The sequence below is a fragment of the Oncorhynchus clarkii genome, chromosome 3 (assembly GCF_045791955.1).
Source record: "Oncorhynchus clarkii lewisi isolate Uvic-CL-2024 chromosome 3, UVic_Ocla_1.0, whole genome shotgun sequence".
NCBI classification, from domain to species: domain Eukaryota; kingdom Metazoa; phylum Chordata; class Actinopteri; order Salmoniformes; family Salmonidae; genus Oncorhynchus; species Oncorhynchus clarkii.
The window spans coordinates 8,463,333-8,479,568 of record NC_092149.1 but is presented as its reverse complement, the minus strand read 5'-3'; the positions used below and the strand labels follow the sequence as shown (position 1 = coordinate 8,479,568).

Genomic DNA, 16,236 nt, shown 5'->3' with positions numbered 1-16,236 from the left:
TGGTCTATTAATGTAATGTATTGTCATTTGATGTAGTTCTGTCCTTCAGCTGTAGTGGTCTATTAATGTAATGTATTGTCATTTGATGTAGTCCTGTCCTTCAGCTGTAATGGTCTATTAATGTAATGTATTGTCATTTGATGTAGTTCTGTCCTTCAGCTGTAGTGGTCTATTAATGTCATGTATTGTCATTTGATGTAGTCCTGTCCTTCAGCTGTAGTGGTCTATTAATGTCATGTATTGTCATTTGATGTAGTCCTGTCCTTCAGCTGTAGTGGTCTATTAATGTAATGTATTGTCATTTGATGTAGTCCTGTCCTTCAGCTGTAGTGGTCTATTAATGTAATGTATTGTCATTTGATGTAGTCCTGTCCTTCAGCTGTAGTGGTCTATTAATGTCATGTATTGTCATTTGATGTAGTCCTGTCCTTCAGCTGTAGTGGTCTATTAATGTAATGTATTGTCATTTGATGTAGTCCTGTCCTTCAGCTGTAGTGGTCTATTAATGTCATGTATTGTCATTTGATGTAGTCCTGTCCTTCAGCTGTAGTGGTCTATTAATGTCATGTATTGTCATTTGATGTAGTCCTGTCCTTCAGCTGTAGTGGTCTATTAATGTCATGTATTGTCATTTGATGTAGTCCTGTCCTTCAGCTGTAGTGGTCTATTAATGTCATGTATTGTCATTTGATGTAGTCCTGTCCTTCAGCTGTAGTGGTCTATTAATGTAATGTATTGTCATTTGATGTAGTCCTGTCCTTCAGCTGTAATGGTCTATTAATGTAATGTATTGTCATTTGATGTAGTCCTGTCCTTCAGCTGTAGTGGTCTATTAATGTCATGTATTGTCATTTGATGTAGTCCTGTCCTTCAGCTGTAGTGGTCTATTAATGTCATGTATTGTCATTTGATGTAGTCCTGTCCTTCAGCTGTAGTGGTCTATTAATGTCATGTATTGTCATTTGATGTAGTCCTGTCCTTCAGCTGTAATGGTCTATTAATGTCATGTATTGTCATTTGATGTAGTCCTGTCCTTCAGCTGTAATGGTCTATTAATGTAATGTATTGTCATTTGATGTAGTCCTGTCCTTCAGCTGTAATGGTCTATTAATGTCATGTATTGTCATTTGATGTAGTCCTGTCCTTCAGCTGTAGTGGTCTATTAATGTCATGTATTGTCATTTGATGTAGTTCTGTCCTTCAGCTGTAATGGTCTATTAATGTAATGTATTGTCATTTGATGTAGTCCTGTCCTTCAGCTGTAGTGGTCTATTAATGTAATGTATTGTCATTTGATGTAGTCCTGTCCTTCAGCTGTAGTGGTCTATTAATGTAATGTATTGTCATTTGATGTAGTCCTGTCCTTCAGCTGTAGTGGTCTATTAATGTAATGTATTGTCATTTGATGTAGTCCTGTCCTTCAGCTGTCAGCTGTAGTGGTCTATTAATGTAATGTATTGTCATTTGATGTAGTTCTGTCCTTCAGCTGTAATGGTCTATTAATGTAATGTATTGTCATTTGATGTAGTCCTGTCCTTCAGCTGTAGTGGTCTATTAATGTAATGTATTGTCATTTGATGTAGTCCTGTCCTTCAGCTGTAGTGGTCTATTAATGTAATGTATTGTCATTTGATGTAGTCCTGTCCTTCAGCTGTAGTGGTCTATTAATGTAATGTATTGTCATTTGATGTAGTCCTGTCCTTCAGCTGTAATGGTCTATTAATGTAATGTATTGTCATTTGATGTAGTCCTGTCCTTCAGCTGTAATGGTCTATTAATGTCATGTATTGTCATTTGATGTAGTCCTGTCCTTCAGCTGTAGTGGTCTATTAATGTCATGTATTGTCATTTGATGTAGTCCTGTCCTTCAGCTGTAGTGGTCTATTAATGTCATGTATTGTCATTTGATGTAGTCCTGTCCTTCAGCTGTAATGGTCTATTAATGTCATGTATTGTCATTTGATGTAGTCCTGTCCTTCAGCTGTAGTGGTCTATTAATGTAATGTATTGTCATTTGATGTAGTCCTGTCCTTCAGCTGTAATGGTCTATTAATGTCATGTATTGTCATTTGATGTAGTCCTGTCCTTCAGCTGTAATGGTCTATTAATGTAATGTATTGTCATTTGATGTAGTCCTGTCCTTCAGCTGTAGTGGTCTATTAATGTAATGTATTGTCATTTGATGTAGTTCTGTCCTTCAGCTGTAGTGGTCTATTAATGTCATGTATTGTCATTTGATGTAGTCCTGTCCTTCAGCTGTAATGGTCTATTAATGTCATGTATTGTCATTTGATGTAGTCCTGTCCTTCAGCTGTAATGGTCTATTGATGTCATGTATTGTCATTTGATGTAGTCCTGTCCTTCAGCTGTAGTGGTCTATTAATGTAATGTATTGTCATTTGATGTAGTCCTGTCCTTCAGCTGTAATGGTCTATTAATGTAATGTATTGTCATTTGATGTAGTCCTGTCCTTCAGCTGTAGTGGTCTATTAATGTCATGTATTGTCATTTGATGTAGTCCTGTCCTTCAGCTGTAATGGTCTATTAATGTCATGTATTGTCATTTGATGTAGTCCTGTCCTTCAGCTGTAATGGTCTATTAATGTAATGTATTGTCATTTGATGTAGTCCTGTCCTTCAGCTGTAATGGTCTATTAATGTCATGTATTGTCATTTGATGTAGTCCTGTCCTTCAGCTGTAGTGGTCTATTAATGTAATGTATTGTCATTTGATGTAGTCCTGTCCTTCAGCTGTAGTGGTCTATTAATGTCATGTATTGTCATTTGATGTAGTCCTGTCCTTCAGCTGTAGTGGTCTATTAATGTAATGTATTGTCATTTGATGTAGTCCTGTCCTTCAGCTGTAATGGTCTATTAATGTCATGTATTGTCATTTGATGTAGTCCTGTCCTTCAGCTGTAGTGGTCTATTAATGTAATGTATTGTCATTTGATGTAGTCCTGTCCTTCAGCTGTAGTGGTCTATTAATGTCATGTATTGTCATTTGATGTAGTCCTGTCCTTCAGCTGTAGTGGTCTATTAATGTAATGTATTGTCATTTGATGTAGTTCTGTCCTTCAGCTGTAGTGGTCTATTAATGTAATGTATTGTCATTTGATGTAGTCCTGTCCTTCAGCTGTAGTGGTCTATTAATGTCATGTATTGTCATTTGATATAGTTCTGTCCTTCAGCTGTAGTGGTCTATTAATGTAATGTATTGTCATTTGATGTAGTCCTGTCCTTCAGCTGTAGTGGTCTATTAATGTCATGTATTGTCATTTGATGTAGTTCTGTCCTTCAGCTGTAGTGGTCTATTAATGTAATGTATTGTCATTTGATGTAGTCCTGTCCTTCAGCTGTAGTGGTCTATTAATGTCATGTATTGTCATTTGATGTAGTCCTGTCCTTCAGCTGTAGTGGTCTATTAATGTAATGTATTGTCATTTGATGTAGTCCTGTCCTTCAGCTGTAGTGGTCTATTAATGTAATGTATTGTCATTTGATGTAGTCCTGTCCTTCAGCTGTAGTGGTCTATTAATGTCATGTATTGTCATTTGATGTAGTCCTGTCCTTCAGCTGTAGTGGTCTATTAATGTAATGTATTGTCATTTGATGTAGTCCTGTCTGTAACGGCTTTCTTCTATCTCCTCTTCTGATGAAGAGGTAGAACAAGGATCGGACCAAAATGCAGCGTGTAGATTGCGATCCATGTTTTAATGAACAAATGTAAAACACGAATCAATACAAATACTACAAAATAAAGAACGTAATGAACGTAACGAAAACCTAAACAGCCTATCTGGTGAAAACACATAGACAGGAACAATCACCCACAAACACACAGTGAAACCCAGGCTACCTAAATATGGTTCCCAATCAGAGACAATGACGAACACCTGCCTCTGACTGAGAACCATATCAGGCTGAACATAGAAATAGACAAACAAGACATGAAACATAGAATACCCACTCAGATCACACCCTGACCAATCAAAACATAGAAAATACAAAGTAAACTATGGTCAGGGCGTGACAGTACCCCCCCCCCAAGGTGCGGACTCCGGCTGCAAAACCTGAACCTATAGGGGAGGGTCTGGGTGGGCATCTGTCCGCGGTGGCGGCTCTGGCGCTGGACGTGGACCCCACTCCATGACAGTTTTAATCCCCCTCCTAAACGTCCCTAAATAGGTTACCCACCACAATGATAACATGGGACAGAGGGACAGCTCGGGACAGAGGTAACTCGGGACAGATGGGTAGCTCAGCACTGAGAGGAAGCTCAGCACTGAGAAGAAGCTCAGCACTGAGAGGAAGCCCAGGCAGGTAGTAGAAACTACCAGAACCTGGCTGGCTGGCGGTTTCAGCAGATCCTGGTCGACTAGCAGATCTGGGAGAATCTGGTCGACTGGCGGATCTGAGAGAATCTGGTCGACTGGCGGATCTGGGAGAATCTGGTCGACTGGCGGATCTGGGAGAATCTGGTCGACTGGCGGATCTGGGAGAATCTGGTCGACTGGCGGATCTGGGAGAATCTGGTCGACTGGCGGATCTGGGAGAATCTGGTCGACTGGCGGATCTAGGAGAATCTGGTCGACTGGCGGATCTGGGAGAATCTGGTCGACTGGCAGATCTGGGAGAATCTGGACGACTGGCAGATCTGAGAGAGTCTGGACGACTGGCAGATCTGGAAGAGTCTGGACGACTGGCAGATCTGGAAGAGTCTGGACGACTGGCAGATCTGGAAGAGTCTGGTCGACTGGCAGATCTGGAAGAGTCTGGTCGACTGGCAGATCTGGAAGAGTCTGGACGACTGGCAGATCTGGAAGAGTCTGGACGACTGGCAGATCTGGAAGAGTCTGGACGACTGGCAGATCTGGAAGAGTCTGGTCGACTGGCAGCTCTGTCTGCTCCATGCTAACTGGCTGCTCCATGCTGACTGGCAGCTCTGGCTGCTCCATGCTGACTGGCTGCTCCATGCTGACTGGCAGCTCTGGCTGCTCCATGCTGACTGGCTGCTCTGGCTGCTCCATGCTGACTGGCTGCTCTGGCTGCTCCATGCTGACTGGCTGCTCCATGCTGACTGGCGGCCCTGGCTGCTCCATGCTGACTGGCGGCCCTGGCTGCTCCATGCTGACTGGCGGCCCTGGCTGCTCCATGCTGACTGGCGGCCCTGGCTGCTCCATGCTGACTGGCGGCCCTGGCTGCTCCATGCTAACTGGCAGCTCTGGCGGCTCCTTGCAGACTGGCAGCTCTGGCGGCTCCTTGCAGACTGGCAGCTTTGGCGGCATCCTGCAGACAGGCAGCTCTGGCGGCTCCTTGCAGACTGGCAGCTCCATGCAGACTGGCAGCTCTATGCAGACTGGCAGTTCCATGCAGACTGGCAGCTCCTTGCAGACTGGCAGCTCCTTGCAGACTGGCAGCTCCTTGCTAACTGGCAGCTCTAAGCTAACTGGCAGCTCTATGCTAACTGGCAGCTCTATGCTAACTGGCAGCTCTGAACAGGCGGGAGACTCCGGCAGCGCTGTAGAGGCGGAAAGCTCTGACAGCGCTAAACAGGCGGGAGACTCCGACAGCGCTGGAGAGGAGGAGGGCTCTGACAGCGCTGGACAGGCGAGGCGCACTGTAGGCCTGATGCGTGGTACTGGCACTGGTGGTACTGGGCCAAGGACACGCACAGGAAGCCTGGTGCGGGGAGCTGCTACCGGAGGGCTGGGGTGTGGAGGTGGTACTGGAAAAACCGGACCGTGCAGGCGCACTGGAGCTCTTGAGCACCGAGCCTGCCCAACCTTACCTGGTTGAATGCTCACGGTCGCCCTGCCAGTGCGGCGAGGTGGAATAGCCCGCACTGGGCTATGCAGGCGAACCGGAGACACCGAGCGCAAGGCTGGTGCCATGTAAGCCGGCCCAAGGAGACGCACTGGGGACCAGCTGCGTAGAGCCGGCTTCATGGCATTAGGCTCGACGCTCAATCTAGCCCGGCAGACACGCGGAGGTGGAATATACCGCACCGGGCTATGCACCCGCACTGGAGACACCGTGCGCACCACTGCATAACACGGTGCCTGTCCGGTCTCTCTAGCCCCCCGGTAAGCACAGGGAGTCTGCTCAGGTCTCCTACCTGGCATAGCCATACTCCCTGTTAGCCCCCCCCCAAGAAATTTTTGGGGCTGCCTCTCAGGCTTCCATCCGCTACGTCGTGCTGCCTCCTCATATCTACGCCTCTCAGCTTTCGCCGCCTCCAGTTCTTCCTTGGGGCGGCGATATTCTCCTGGCTGAGCCCAGGGTCCTCTTCCTTCTAATTCGTCCTCCCATGTCCATACCTCCTCTTTGGGCTGCTCCTGTTGCCTCTTCTCCTGCTGCACCTTTGGGCGGCTACACTCCCCTGGTTTAGCCCAGGGTCCTCTCCCGTCGAGGATTTCCTCCCATGTCCAGAAATCCTTATTGCGCGTCTCCTCGCGCTGCTCCTGCCTGTTGACACGCTGCTTGGTCCTTTTGGGGTGGGTGATTCTGTAACGGCTTTCTTCTATCTCCTCTTCTGATGAAGAGGTAGAACAAGGATCGGACCAAAATGCAGCGTGTAGATTGCGATCCATGTTTTAATGAACAAATGTAAAACACAAATCAATACAAATACTACAAAATAAAGAACGTAATGAACGTAACGAAAACCTAAACAGCCTATCTGGTGAAAACACATAGACAGGAACAATCACCCACAAACACACAGTGAAACCCAGGCTACCTAAATATGGTTCCCAATCAGAGACAATGACGAACACCTGCCTCTGACTGAGAACCATATCAGGCTGAACATAGAAATAGACAAACAAGACATGAAACATAGAATACCCACTCAGATCACACCCTGACCAATCAAAACATAGAAAATACAAAGTAAACTATGGTCAGGGCGTGACACTGTCCTTCAGCTGTAATGGTCTATTAATGTAATGTATTGTCATTTGATGTAGTCCTGTCCTTCAGCTGTAGTGGTCTATTAATGTCATGTATTGTCATTTGATGTAGTCCTGTCCTTCAGCTGTAGTGGTCTATTAATGTCATGTATTGTCATTTGATGTAGTCCTGTCCTTCAGCTGTAGTGGTCTATTAATGTAATGTATTGTCATTTGATGTAGTCCTGTCCTTCAGCTGTAGTGGTCTATTAATGTCATGTATTGTCATTTGATGTAGTCCTGTCCTTCAGCTGTAGTGGTCTATTAATGTAATGTATTGTCATTTGATGTAGTCCTGTCCTTCAGCTGTAGTGGTCTATTAATGTAATGTATTGTCATTTGATGTAGTCCTGTCCTTCAGCTGTAATGGTCTATTAATGTCATGTATTGTCATTTGATGTAGTCCTGTCCTTCAGCTGTAGTGGTCTATTAATGTAATGTATTGTCATTTGATGTAGTCCTGTCCTTCAGCTGTAGTGGTCTATTAATGTAATGTATTGTCATTTGATGTAGTCCTGTCCTTCAGCTGTAGTGGTCTATTAATGTCATGTATTGTCATTTGATGTAGTCCTGTCCTTCAGCTGTAATGGTCTATTGATGTCATGTATTGTCATTTGATGTAGTCCTGTCCTTCAGCTGTAGTGGTCTATTAATGTAATGTATTGTCATTTGATGTAGTCCTGTCCTTCAGCTGTAATGGTCTATTAATGTCATGTATTGTCATTTGATGTAGTCCTGTCCTTCAGCTGTAGTGGTCTATTAATGTCATGTATTGTCATTTGATGTAGTCCTGTCCTTCAGCTGTAATGGTCTATTAATGTCATGTATTGTCATTTGATGTAGTCCTGTCCTTCAGCTGTAATGGTCTATTAATGGCATGTATTGTCATTTGATGTAGTCCTGTCCTTCAGCTGTAATGGTCTATTAATGTCATGTATTGTCATTTGATGTAGTTCTGTCCTTCAGCTGTAGTGGTCTATTAATGTCATGTATTGTCATTTGATGTAGTCCTGTCCTTCAGCTGTAGTGGTCTATTAATGTCATGTATTGTCATTTGATGTAGTCCTGTCCTTCAGCTGTAGTGGTCTATTAATGTCATGTATTGTCATTTGATGTAGTCCTGTCCTTCAGCTGTAGTGGTCTATTAATGTCATGTATTGTCATTTGATGTAGTCCTGTCCTTCAGCTGTAGTGGTCTATTAATGTAATGTATTGTCATTTGATGTAGTCCTGTCCTTCAGCTGTAATGGTCTATTAATGTAATGTATTGTCATTTGATGTAGTCCTGTCCTTCAGCTGTAGTGGTCTATTAATGTCATGTATTGTCATTTGATGTAGTCCTGTCCTTCAGCTGTAGTGGTCTATTAATGTCATGTATTGTCATTTGATGTAGTCCTGTCCTTCAGCTGTAATGGTCTATTAATGTAATGTATTGTCATTTGATGTAGTCCTGTCCTTCAGCTGTAATGGTCTATTAATGTCATGTATTGTCATTTGATGTAGTCCTGTCCTTCAGCTGTAGTGGTCTATTAATGTCATGTATTGTCATTTGATGTAGTTCTGTCCTTCAGCTGTAATGGTCTATTAATGTAATGTATTGTCATTTGATGTAGTCCTGTCCTTCAGCTGTAGTGGTCTATTAATGTAATGTATTGTCATTTGATGTAGTCCTGTCCTTCAGCTGTAGTGGTCTATTAATGTAATGTATTGTCATTTGATGTAGTCCTTCAGCTGTAGTGGTCTATTAATGTCATGTATTGTCATTTGATGTAGTCCTGTCCTTCAGCTGTAGTGGTCTATTAATGTCATGTATTGTCATTTGATGTAGTCCTGTCCTTCAGCTGTAGTGGTCTATTAATGTAATGTATTGTCATTTGATGTAGTCCTGTCCTTCAGCTGTAATGGTCTATTAATGTCATGTATTGTCATTTGATGTAGTTCTGTCCTTCAGCTGTAGTGGTCTATTCATGTAATGTATTGTCATTTGATGTAGTTCTGTCCTTCAGCTGTAATGGTCTATTAATGTCATGTATTGTCATTTGATGTAGTCCTGTCCTTCAGCTGTAGTGGTCTATTAATGTCATGTATTGTCATTTGATGTAGTCCTGTCCTTCAGCTGTAGTGGTCTATTAATGTAATGTATTGTCATTTGATGTAGTCCTGTCCTTCAGCTGTAGTGGTCTATTAATGTCATGTATTGTCATTTGATGTAGTCCTGTCCTTCAGCTGTAGTGGTCTATTAATGTAATGTATTGTCATTTGATGTAGTCCTGTCCTTCAGCTGTAGTGGTCTATTAATGTAATGTATTGTCATTTGATGTAGTCCTGTCCTTCAGCTGTAGTGGTCTATTAATGTAATGTATTGTCATTTGATGTAGTCCTGTCCTTCAGCTGTAGTGGTCTATTAATGTCATGTATTGTCATTTGATGTAGTCCTGTCCTTCAGCTGTAGTGGTCTATTAATGTAATGTATTGTCATTTGATGTAGTCCTGTCCTTCAGCTGTAGTGGTCTATTAATGTAATGTATTGTCATTTGATGTAGTCCTGTCCTTCAGCTGTAGTGGTCTATTAATGTAATGTATTGTCATTTGATGTAGTCCTGTCCTTCAGCTGTAATGGTCTATTAATGTAATGTATTGTAATTTGATGTAGTCCTGTCCTTCAGCTGTAGTGGTCTATTAATGTAATGTATTGTCATTTGATGTAGTCCTGTCCTTCAGCTGTAGTGGTCTATTAATGTCATGTATTGTCATTTGATGTAGTCCTGTCCTTCAGCTGTAGTGGTCTATTAATGTCATGTATTGTCATTTGATGTAGTCCTGTCCTTCAGCTGTAGTGGTCTATTAATGTCATGTATTGTCATTTGATGTAGTCCTGTCCTTCAGCTGTAGTGGTCTATTAATGTAATGTATTGTCATTTGATGTAGTCCTGTCCTTCAGCTGTAGTGGTCTATTAATGTCATGTATTGTCATTTGATGTAGTCCTGTCCTTCAGCTGTAGTGGTCTATTAATGTAATGTATTGTCATTTGATGTAGTCCTGTCCTTCAGCTGTAGTGGTCTATTAATGTCATGTATTGTCATTTGATGTAGTCCTGTCCTTCAGCTGTAATGGTCTATTAATGTAATGTATTGTCATTTGATGTAGTCCTGTCCTTCAGCTGTAGTGGTCTATTAATGTAATGTATTGTAATTTGATGTAGTCCTGTCCTTCAGCTGTAGTGGTCTATTAATGTCATGTATTGTCATTTGATGTAGTCCTGTCCTTCAGCTGTAGTGGTCTATTAATGTCATGTATTGTCATTTGATGTAGTCCTGTCCTTCAGCTGTAGTGGTCTATTAATGTAATGTATTGTCATTTGATGTAGTCCTGTCCTTCAGCTATAGTGGTCTATTAATGTCATGTATTGTCATTTGATGTAGTCCTGTCCTTCAGCTGTAGTGGTCTATTAATGTCATGTATTGTCATTTGATGTAGTCCTGTCCTTCAGCTGTAGTGGTCTATTAATGTAATGTATTGTCATTTGATGTAGTCCTGTCCTTCAGCTGTAGTGGTCTATTAATGTCATGTATTGTCATTTGATGTAGTCCTGTCCTTCAGCTGTAGTGGTCTATTAATGTCATGTATTGTCATTTGATGTAGTCCTGTCCTTCAGCTGTAGTGGTCTATTAATGTCATGTATTGTCATTTGATGTAGTCCTGTCCTTCAGCTGTAGTGGTCTATTAATGTCATGTATTGTCATTTGATGTAGTCCTGTCCTTCAGCTGTAGTGGTCTATTAATGTAATGTATTGTCATTTGATGTAGTCCTGTCCTTCAGCTGTAATGGTCTATTAATGTAATGTATTGTCATTTGATGTAGTCCTGTCCTTCAGCTGTAATGGTCTATTAATGTAATGTATTGTCATTTGATGTAGTCCTGTCCTTCAGCTGTAGTGGTCTATTAATGTCATGTATTGTCATTTGATGTAGTCCTGTCCTTCAGCTGTAATGGTCTATTAATGTAATGTATTGTCATTTGATGTAGTCCTGTCCTTCAGCTGTAGTGGTCTATTAATGTCATGTATTGTCATTTGATGTAGTCCTGTCCTTCAGCTGTAGTGGTCTATTAATGTCATGTATTGTCATTTGATGTAGTCCTGTCCTTCAGCTGTAGTGGTCTATTAATGTCATGTATTGTCATTTGATGTAGTCCTGTCCTTCAGCTGTAATGGTCTATTAATGTAATGTATTGTCATTTGATGTAGTCCTGTCCTTCAGCTGTAGTGGTCTATTAATGTCATGTATTGTCATTTGATGTAGTCCTGTCCTTCAGCTGTAGTGGTCTATTAATGTCATGTATTGTCATTTGATGTAGTCCTGTCCTTCAGCTGTAGTGGTCTATTAATGTCATGTATTGTCATTTGATGTAGTCCTGTCCTTCAGCTGTAGTGGTCTATTAATGTCATGTATTGTCATTTGATGTAGTCCTGTCCTTCAGCTGTAATGGTCTATTAATGTAATGTATTGTCATTTGATGTAGTCCTGTCCTTCAGCTGTAGTGGTCTATTAATGTAATGTATTGTCATTTGATGTAGTCCTGTCCTTCAGCTGTAGTGGTCTATTAATGTCATGTATTGTCATTTGATGTAGTCCTGTCCTTCAGCTGTAGTGGTCTATTAATGTAATGTATTGTCATTTGATGTAGTCCTGTCCTTCAGCTGTAATGGTCTATTAATGTCATGTATTGTCATTTGATGTAGTCCTGTCCTTCAGCTGTAATGGTCTATTAATGTAATGTATTGTCATTTGATGTAGTCCTGTCCTTCAGCTGTAGTGGTCTATTAATGTCATGTATTGTCATTTGATGTAGTCCTGTCCTTCAGCTGTAGTGGTCTATTAATGTAATGTATTGTCATTTGATGTAGTTCTGTCCTTCAGCTGTAGTGGTCTATTAATGTAATGTATTGTCATTTGATGTAGTCCTGTCCTTCAGCTGTAATGGTCTATTAATGTAATGTATTGTCATTTGATGTAGTCCTGTCCTTCAGCTGTAGTGGTCTATTAATGTCATGTATTGTCATTTGATGTAGTCCTGTCCTTCAGCTGTAGTGGTCTATTAATGTCATGTATTGTCATTTGATGTAGTCCTGTCCTTCAGCTGTAGTGGTCTATTAATGTCATGTATTGTCATTTGATGTAGTCCTGTCCTTCAGCTGTAGTGGTCTATTAATGTCATGTATTGTCATTTGATGTAGTCCTGTCCTTCAGCTGTAGTGGTCTATTAATGTCATGTTTGATGTGGACCACAGGAAGGGTAGCTGCAGCTTTGGCTCTAGCTAATGGAGATCCTAATAAACACCAAATACAGTAGTATTTCTGGAACTCATCTTGACAGCTAAAAGATGACGTGTTTGCAAGTCAAGATAATCACTCTCTTGATTTTTAGGTCTGTCTTGTGATTCTCCCCCTCCCTCGTTGAACATTTTCCATTTTGGATTGGGATATCTTATTATGGAATACAAAGACTTCTCCACGTTCAATGGGAATTTGAGAAGAAGTTCAAAGAATGAACAAAGTACTGCGATGACAAAATGATCTTGTTTCAGAGAGTGGATTATCAACAGTTTTAGAAATGTGAATTTATTCTCCACGGCTTTGATGAAGGGGACTAAGCTGGCGTTGCTCTAGATTGGACGTGAATTCAGATCAACAAACTAGCTGTTGCAGAATGATTACTTTAGATAGAATCTCAATACCATATTTCCCCACAATAGTTACACATCTGAATGTCAGTGTGTTTTTCTAAGGGAATGGTACCACCATGTTTCCCTTAGCATCATCAAACCATCCTTGAACTCCAACATCTCTCTCTAAAGAGTAAAACAATGATTTATGTGGTTGTATTGAGACTCACTGAGAGCTAGAGGAATGGGAATGTCCTGCTGTTTCCCATCCTCTCACACACTGACTTCAAAGCCAAACTGAATTAGCAAAACACAAGGTTATTAACAAAGTGATTAGCTAACTATATAGCTAAGCGTTACGTGTCCCACTTTAGGATTGGACAGAATAGTCTAGTCCAGTAAGTGTCGCGGCACAAGTGCAATGTACCTCTACTATCTTGCGTCTAGTAAATTAAGCCAAAAGGAATCTTACAGAATATCAGATTATTACATGAAAGCAGGATGACCTTGGCCTCACTTCAATCCACATCACCTCCTTTAGCAGCAAAATCATTAAAAGACAAAATAATATGATTTATGATTTTGTCTCACTTTCACTGTAATCTTGCTTAAATAAAAGAACAGGAACACAGAGTAGCCTCGGGCTAGATATATAATCCTCTTGAGGTGTTCTGAATAAGTGTCTGGTGTCTTTAAACACTGTGGTTTCAGGCCCAGCGTGGGATGAATATGCCTTCTGGTGAGACCTGGGGGCACACACCCACACAGTGATGCTCTCTGATCGACTCCTTTTGTCGGAGGTAAGCCAGTTAAGAACTAATTCTTATTTACAATGACGGCCTACACCGGCCAAACCCGGACGGCGCTGGGCCAAAGGTGCGCCTAACCTACGGGACTCCCAATCACGGCCGGTTGCGATACACCGGCCAAACACGGACAACGCGGGGCCAATTGTGCGCCTGCTCTTTGGGACTCCCAATCACGGCCGGTTGTGATACAGCCTGGATTCGAACCAGGGTGTCTGTAGTGACGCCTCTAGCCTTGGACCACTGCACCACTCGAGAGCCCCTATGTTTTAAAGGCTACAGTCACTACAGACACCCTGGTCTAAGCACTGTTTAAGATGAGGGGTAGTGTTCTACTAAGCTATATGGAATTGTTTTAAGAAGGTCATACCAAGGATCATTTTTTTATTTGATTTAGAATTTTAAGACCCATTGAGGTATAAAAATAAAAGAAGAAAAAATATTTGATGAAAAATGTTATTTTGCCTTACTGTGTCACGCCCTGACCGTAGATTGCTTTGTCTGTTTCTATATTTTGTTTGGTCAGGGTGTGATGTGGGTGGGCATTCTATGTTTGTATGTCTAGGTTTTGTATTTCTATGTTTTGGTCGGGTATGGTTCTCAATCAGGGACATCTGTCTTTCTTTGTCTCTGATTGAGAACCATACTTTAGGTAGCCTGTTTTCCCACTGTTAGTTGTGGGTGGTTATTTTCTGTTTAGTGTTTGTTGCACCTGTCAGAACTGTTTCGGCTATTCTTTTTGTATTCAGTTCTCAGTCAGAATAAATAATATGAACACGTACCACGCTGCACCTTGGTCTTCACCTTCTTCTAATGAAAGTCGTTACATACTTCAATTTGCCCATACAAACACATTTCATAACAGGTTCACTACATGGAACAACAGATAGTCCCCCCAAAGAATCTACAGGAAGTTTGTTCTGAAGTGTCTGTCCTATATCTGAGAGGTATACTGTAAACTATATTTTTTATTTTTTATATGTATAACCCCTTATTTTTGGCACTAAACAGTCTAAGTCCTGTCTAAACCGGGGGTCTACTAAGCTATATGGAATTGTTTTAAGGTCATACCATTTTTCTATTTGATTTTGAATGTTAAGACCCCTTGAAGTATCAAAAATGTTATTTTTTTACAAAATTATTAGATGAATAATTTTCATTTTGCCTTACTTCTATTAGTCCATACACACGCACTGTATAACATATTCACTACATGGAACAACATAGTCCCCTCCTAAAAAATGATTAGGTATTAAGATGTAGCCTAAGAGGGAAACCTGACCAGTGATTGTGGTGTTTACACTGACCTGAGTGTTGTTGAGCAGACTGGAGAATTAACTGAGACTCTCAGTATGACGTTGCAGAAGAAAACTTACCAGCATGACAACACACCAGTTGAGGACTCCTCTGTAGTTTCTATAACCACTGGCAGAGCTCAACAGGGACTCCTGCAACCTGTGGCAACTGAGGCATGAAGAGACATGGGATAGTTTGAATACGTGCACACTCATTTACTGTACTGTACTACAGCTATAGTTAACTGATCTGAAATACCCTTCCCAAATGACGTCCGCAACACACCACCGACTTCCCTTCGAGATTTGTAAAAAAAAAAAAACGTTTTAAATGTACCCCTTTTTATCCTAAATTTGACATATAGCCTATTGGACCAGCATGGGTGACATATAGACAATGCGAAATGGTTCAAATTACATTATTCATTCTACGCCATTATAAATAACTGTTCCTAAGGGAAGATTGCACAAGTGGGTGAAGTAATAAATAGTCGTGATCTGTTTTTTCCTGGCATAAATTCACCCCACTATAATGACACGTCTGGGTTTTGTTAGTTAATGCCTCACCTCTGTCTATCATTAGGAACATTTATTCGTTTCTTCCTTTCTTTTGAATTGGTAGAAGGCAAATCGGACACGTTTCGCTTAGTTACAATGTTGCCGCTGTCACTGCGGCCGTTAACACTTTCATCAACTTCTGACCGCCCATTCACTTGTTTCAAAGGAACACCTTTTCCAGTGGATATAGTGGCTCTTCTTTTGCGGATAAGGGCCCCTGTTTCTTCCATGACATCGCCGATCTTCAGAGCTCTAGATTCATTTGACGTCTAGCCTACTTTGCAGGCAGCTATAACACATGCCCACTATTGCCAAACATCACACTGTCATAGAGAGCAAGAGGAAGTTGGGATTGCAAAACGCGATATGTCAATAACTGTCTGAATACTGTAGTTGTAGTGGGCAGCAGACAACAGTTCCGTATTGACTGTATGCGTAAGAATGTGGCGTGGTGGAACAGAACCGTGGAGGAGTGGCGAGTCTGACGACACTGGTTGGACTACTGCCAGTTATGAAGGTGAGGGCTATATTAAGTTAGGAACAGATCGCAAATTAATGGAGAGAGGGGTGGTCCAAAATAGGAGAGGGTTGTTAAACTTTTTTTGTGTTGCTTTGGGGAGTTTTTATTCGGCACAGGGGAGGCTAGTTTGTTTTCTTTCCTGGTTAACGTTCACCCTTTTGTAGGTTTTACTATATAATGTCTTCCATATAGCCAAATGTCCTCATCTGCTTGCATGCGCCTGCCCTATATCAAGGTGCTTTCTTACTTCCCTTATGTGCTATAGGCTTTTCAGTTTTCCATGTGCTTACTTTTCCTATACAGGTCAGTATAGTCTAATCCTTTAGCTGTTCATCGAGGAACCTCCTTAGTTGGTGGGGGTTCTTGCAGGAACCTAACTGCCCAACTGAAACATTTGAATTTGAAAGGACACTTAACTGTAAAATGTAAATATTTAA

At 41.5% G+C, this 16,236-nt stretch overlaps 1 protein-coding gene across 2 annotated transcripts in view; it reads right to left on the bottom strand.

Annotated features, from left to right (window-relative positions):
* Positions 1–15,753, bottom strand: part of LOC139387362 (diacylglycerol O-acyltransferase 1-like) — a 48,230-nt gene extending 32,477 nt beyond the window's left edge. The window contains exons 1-2 of one of the 2 annotated variants that reach the window (XM_071133497.1): positions 15,289–15,753; positions 14,803–14,890 (exon numbers count right to left, since the gene is read on the bottom strand). In XM_071133497.1, coding sequence (XP_070989598.1) covers positions 14,803–14,890; positions 15,289–15,509 — 309 coding nt within the window. In that variant the 5' untranslated portion in view covers positions 15,510–15,753. The remainder of the gene's footprint in view (positions 1–14,802; positions 14,891–15,288) is intronic. The other variant, XM_071133505.1, reaches the window with a different exon arrangement.
* Between the last annotated feature and the right edge of the window lie 483 nt (positions 15,754–16,236).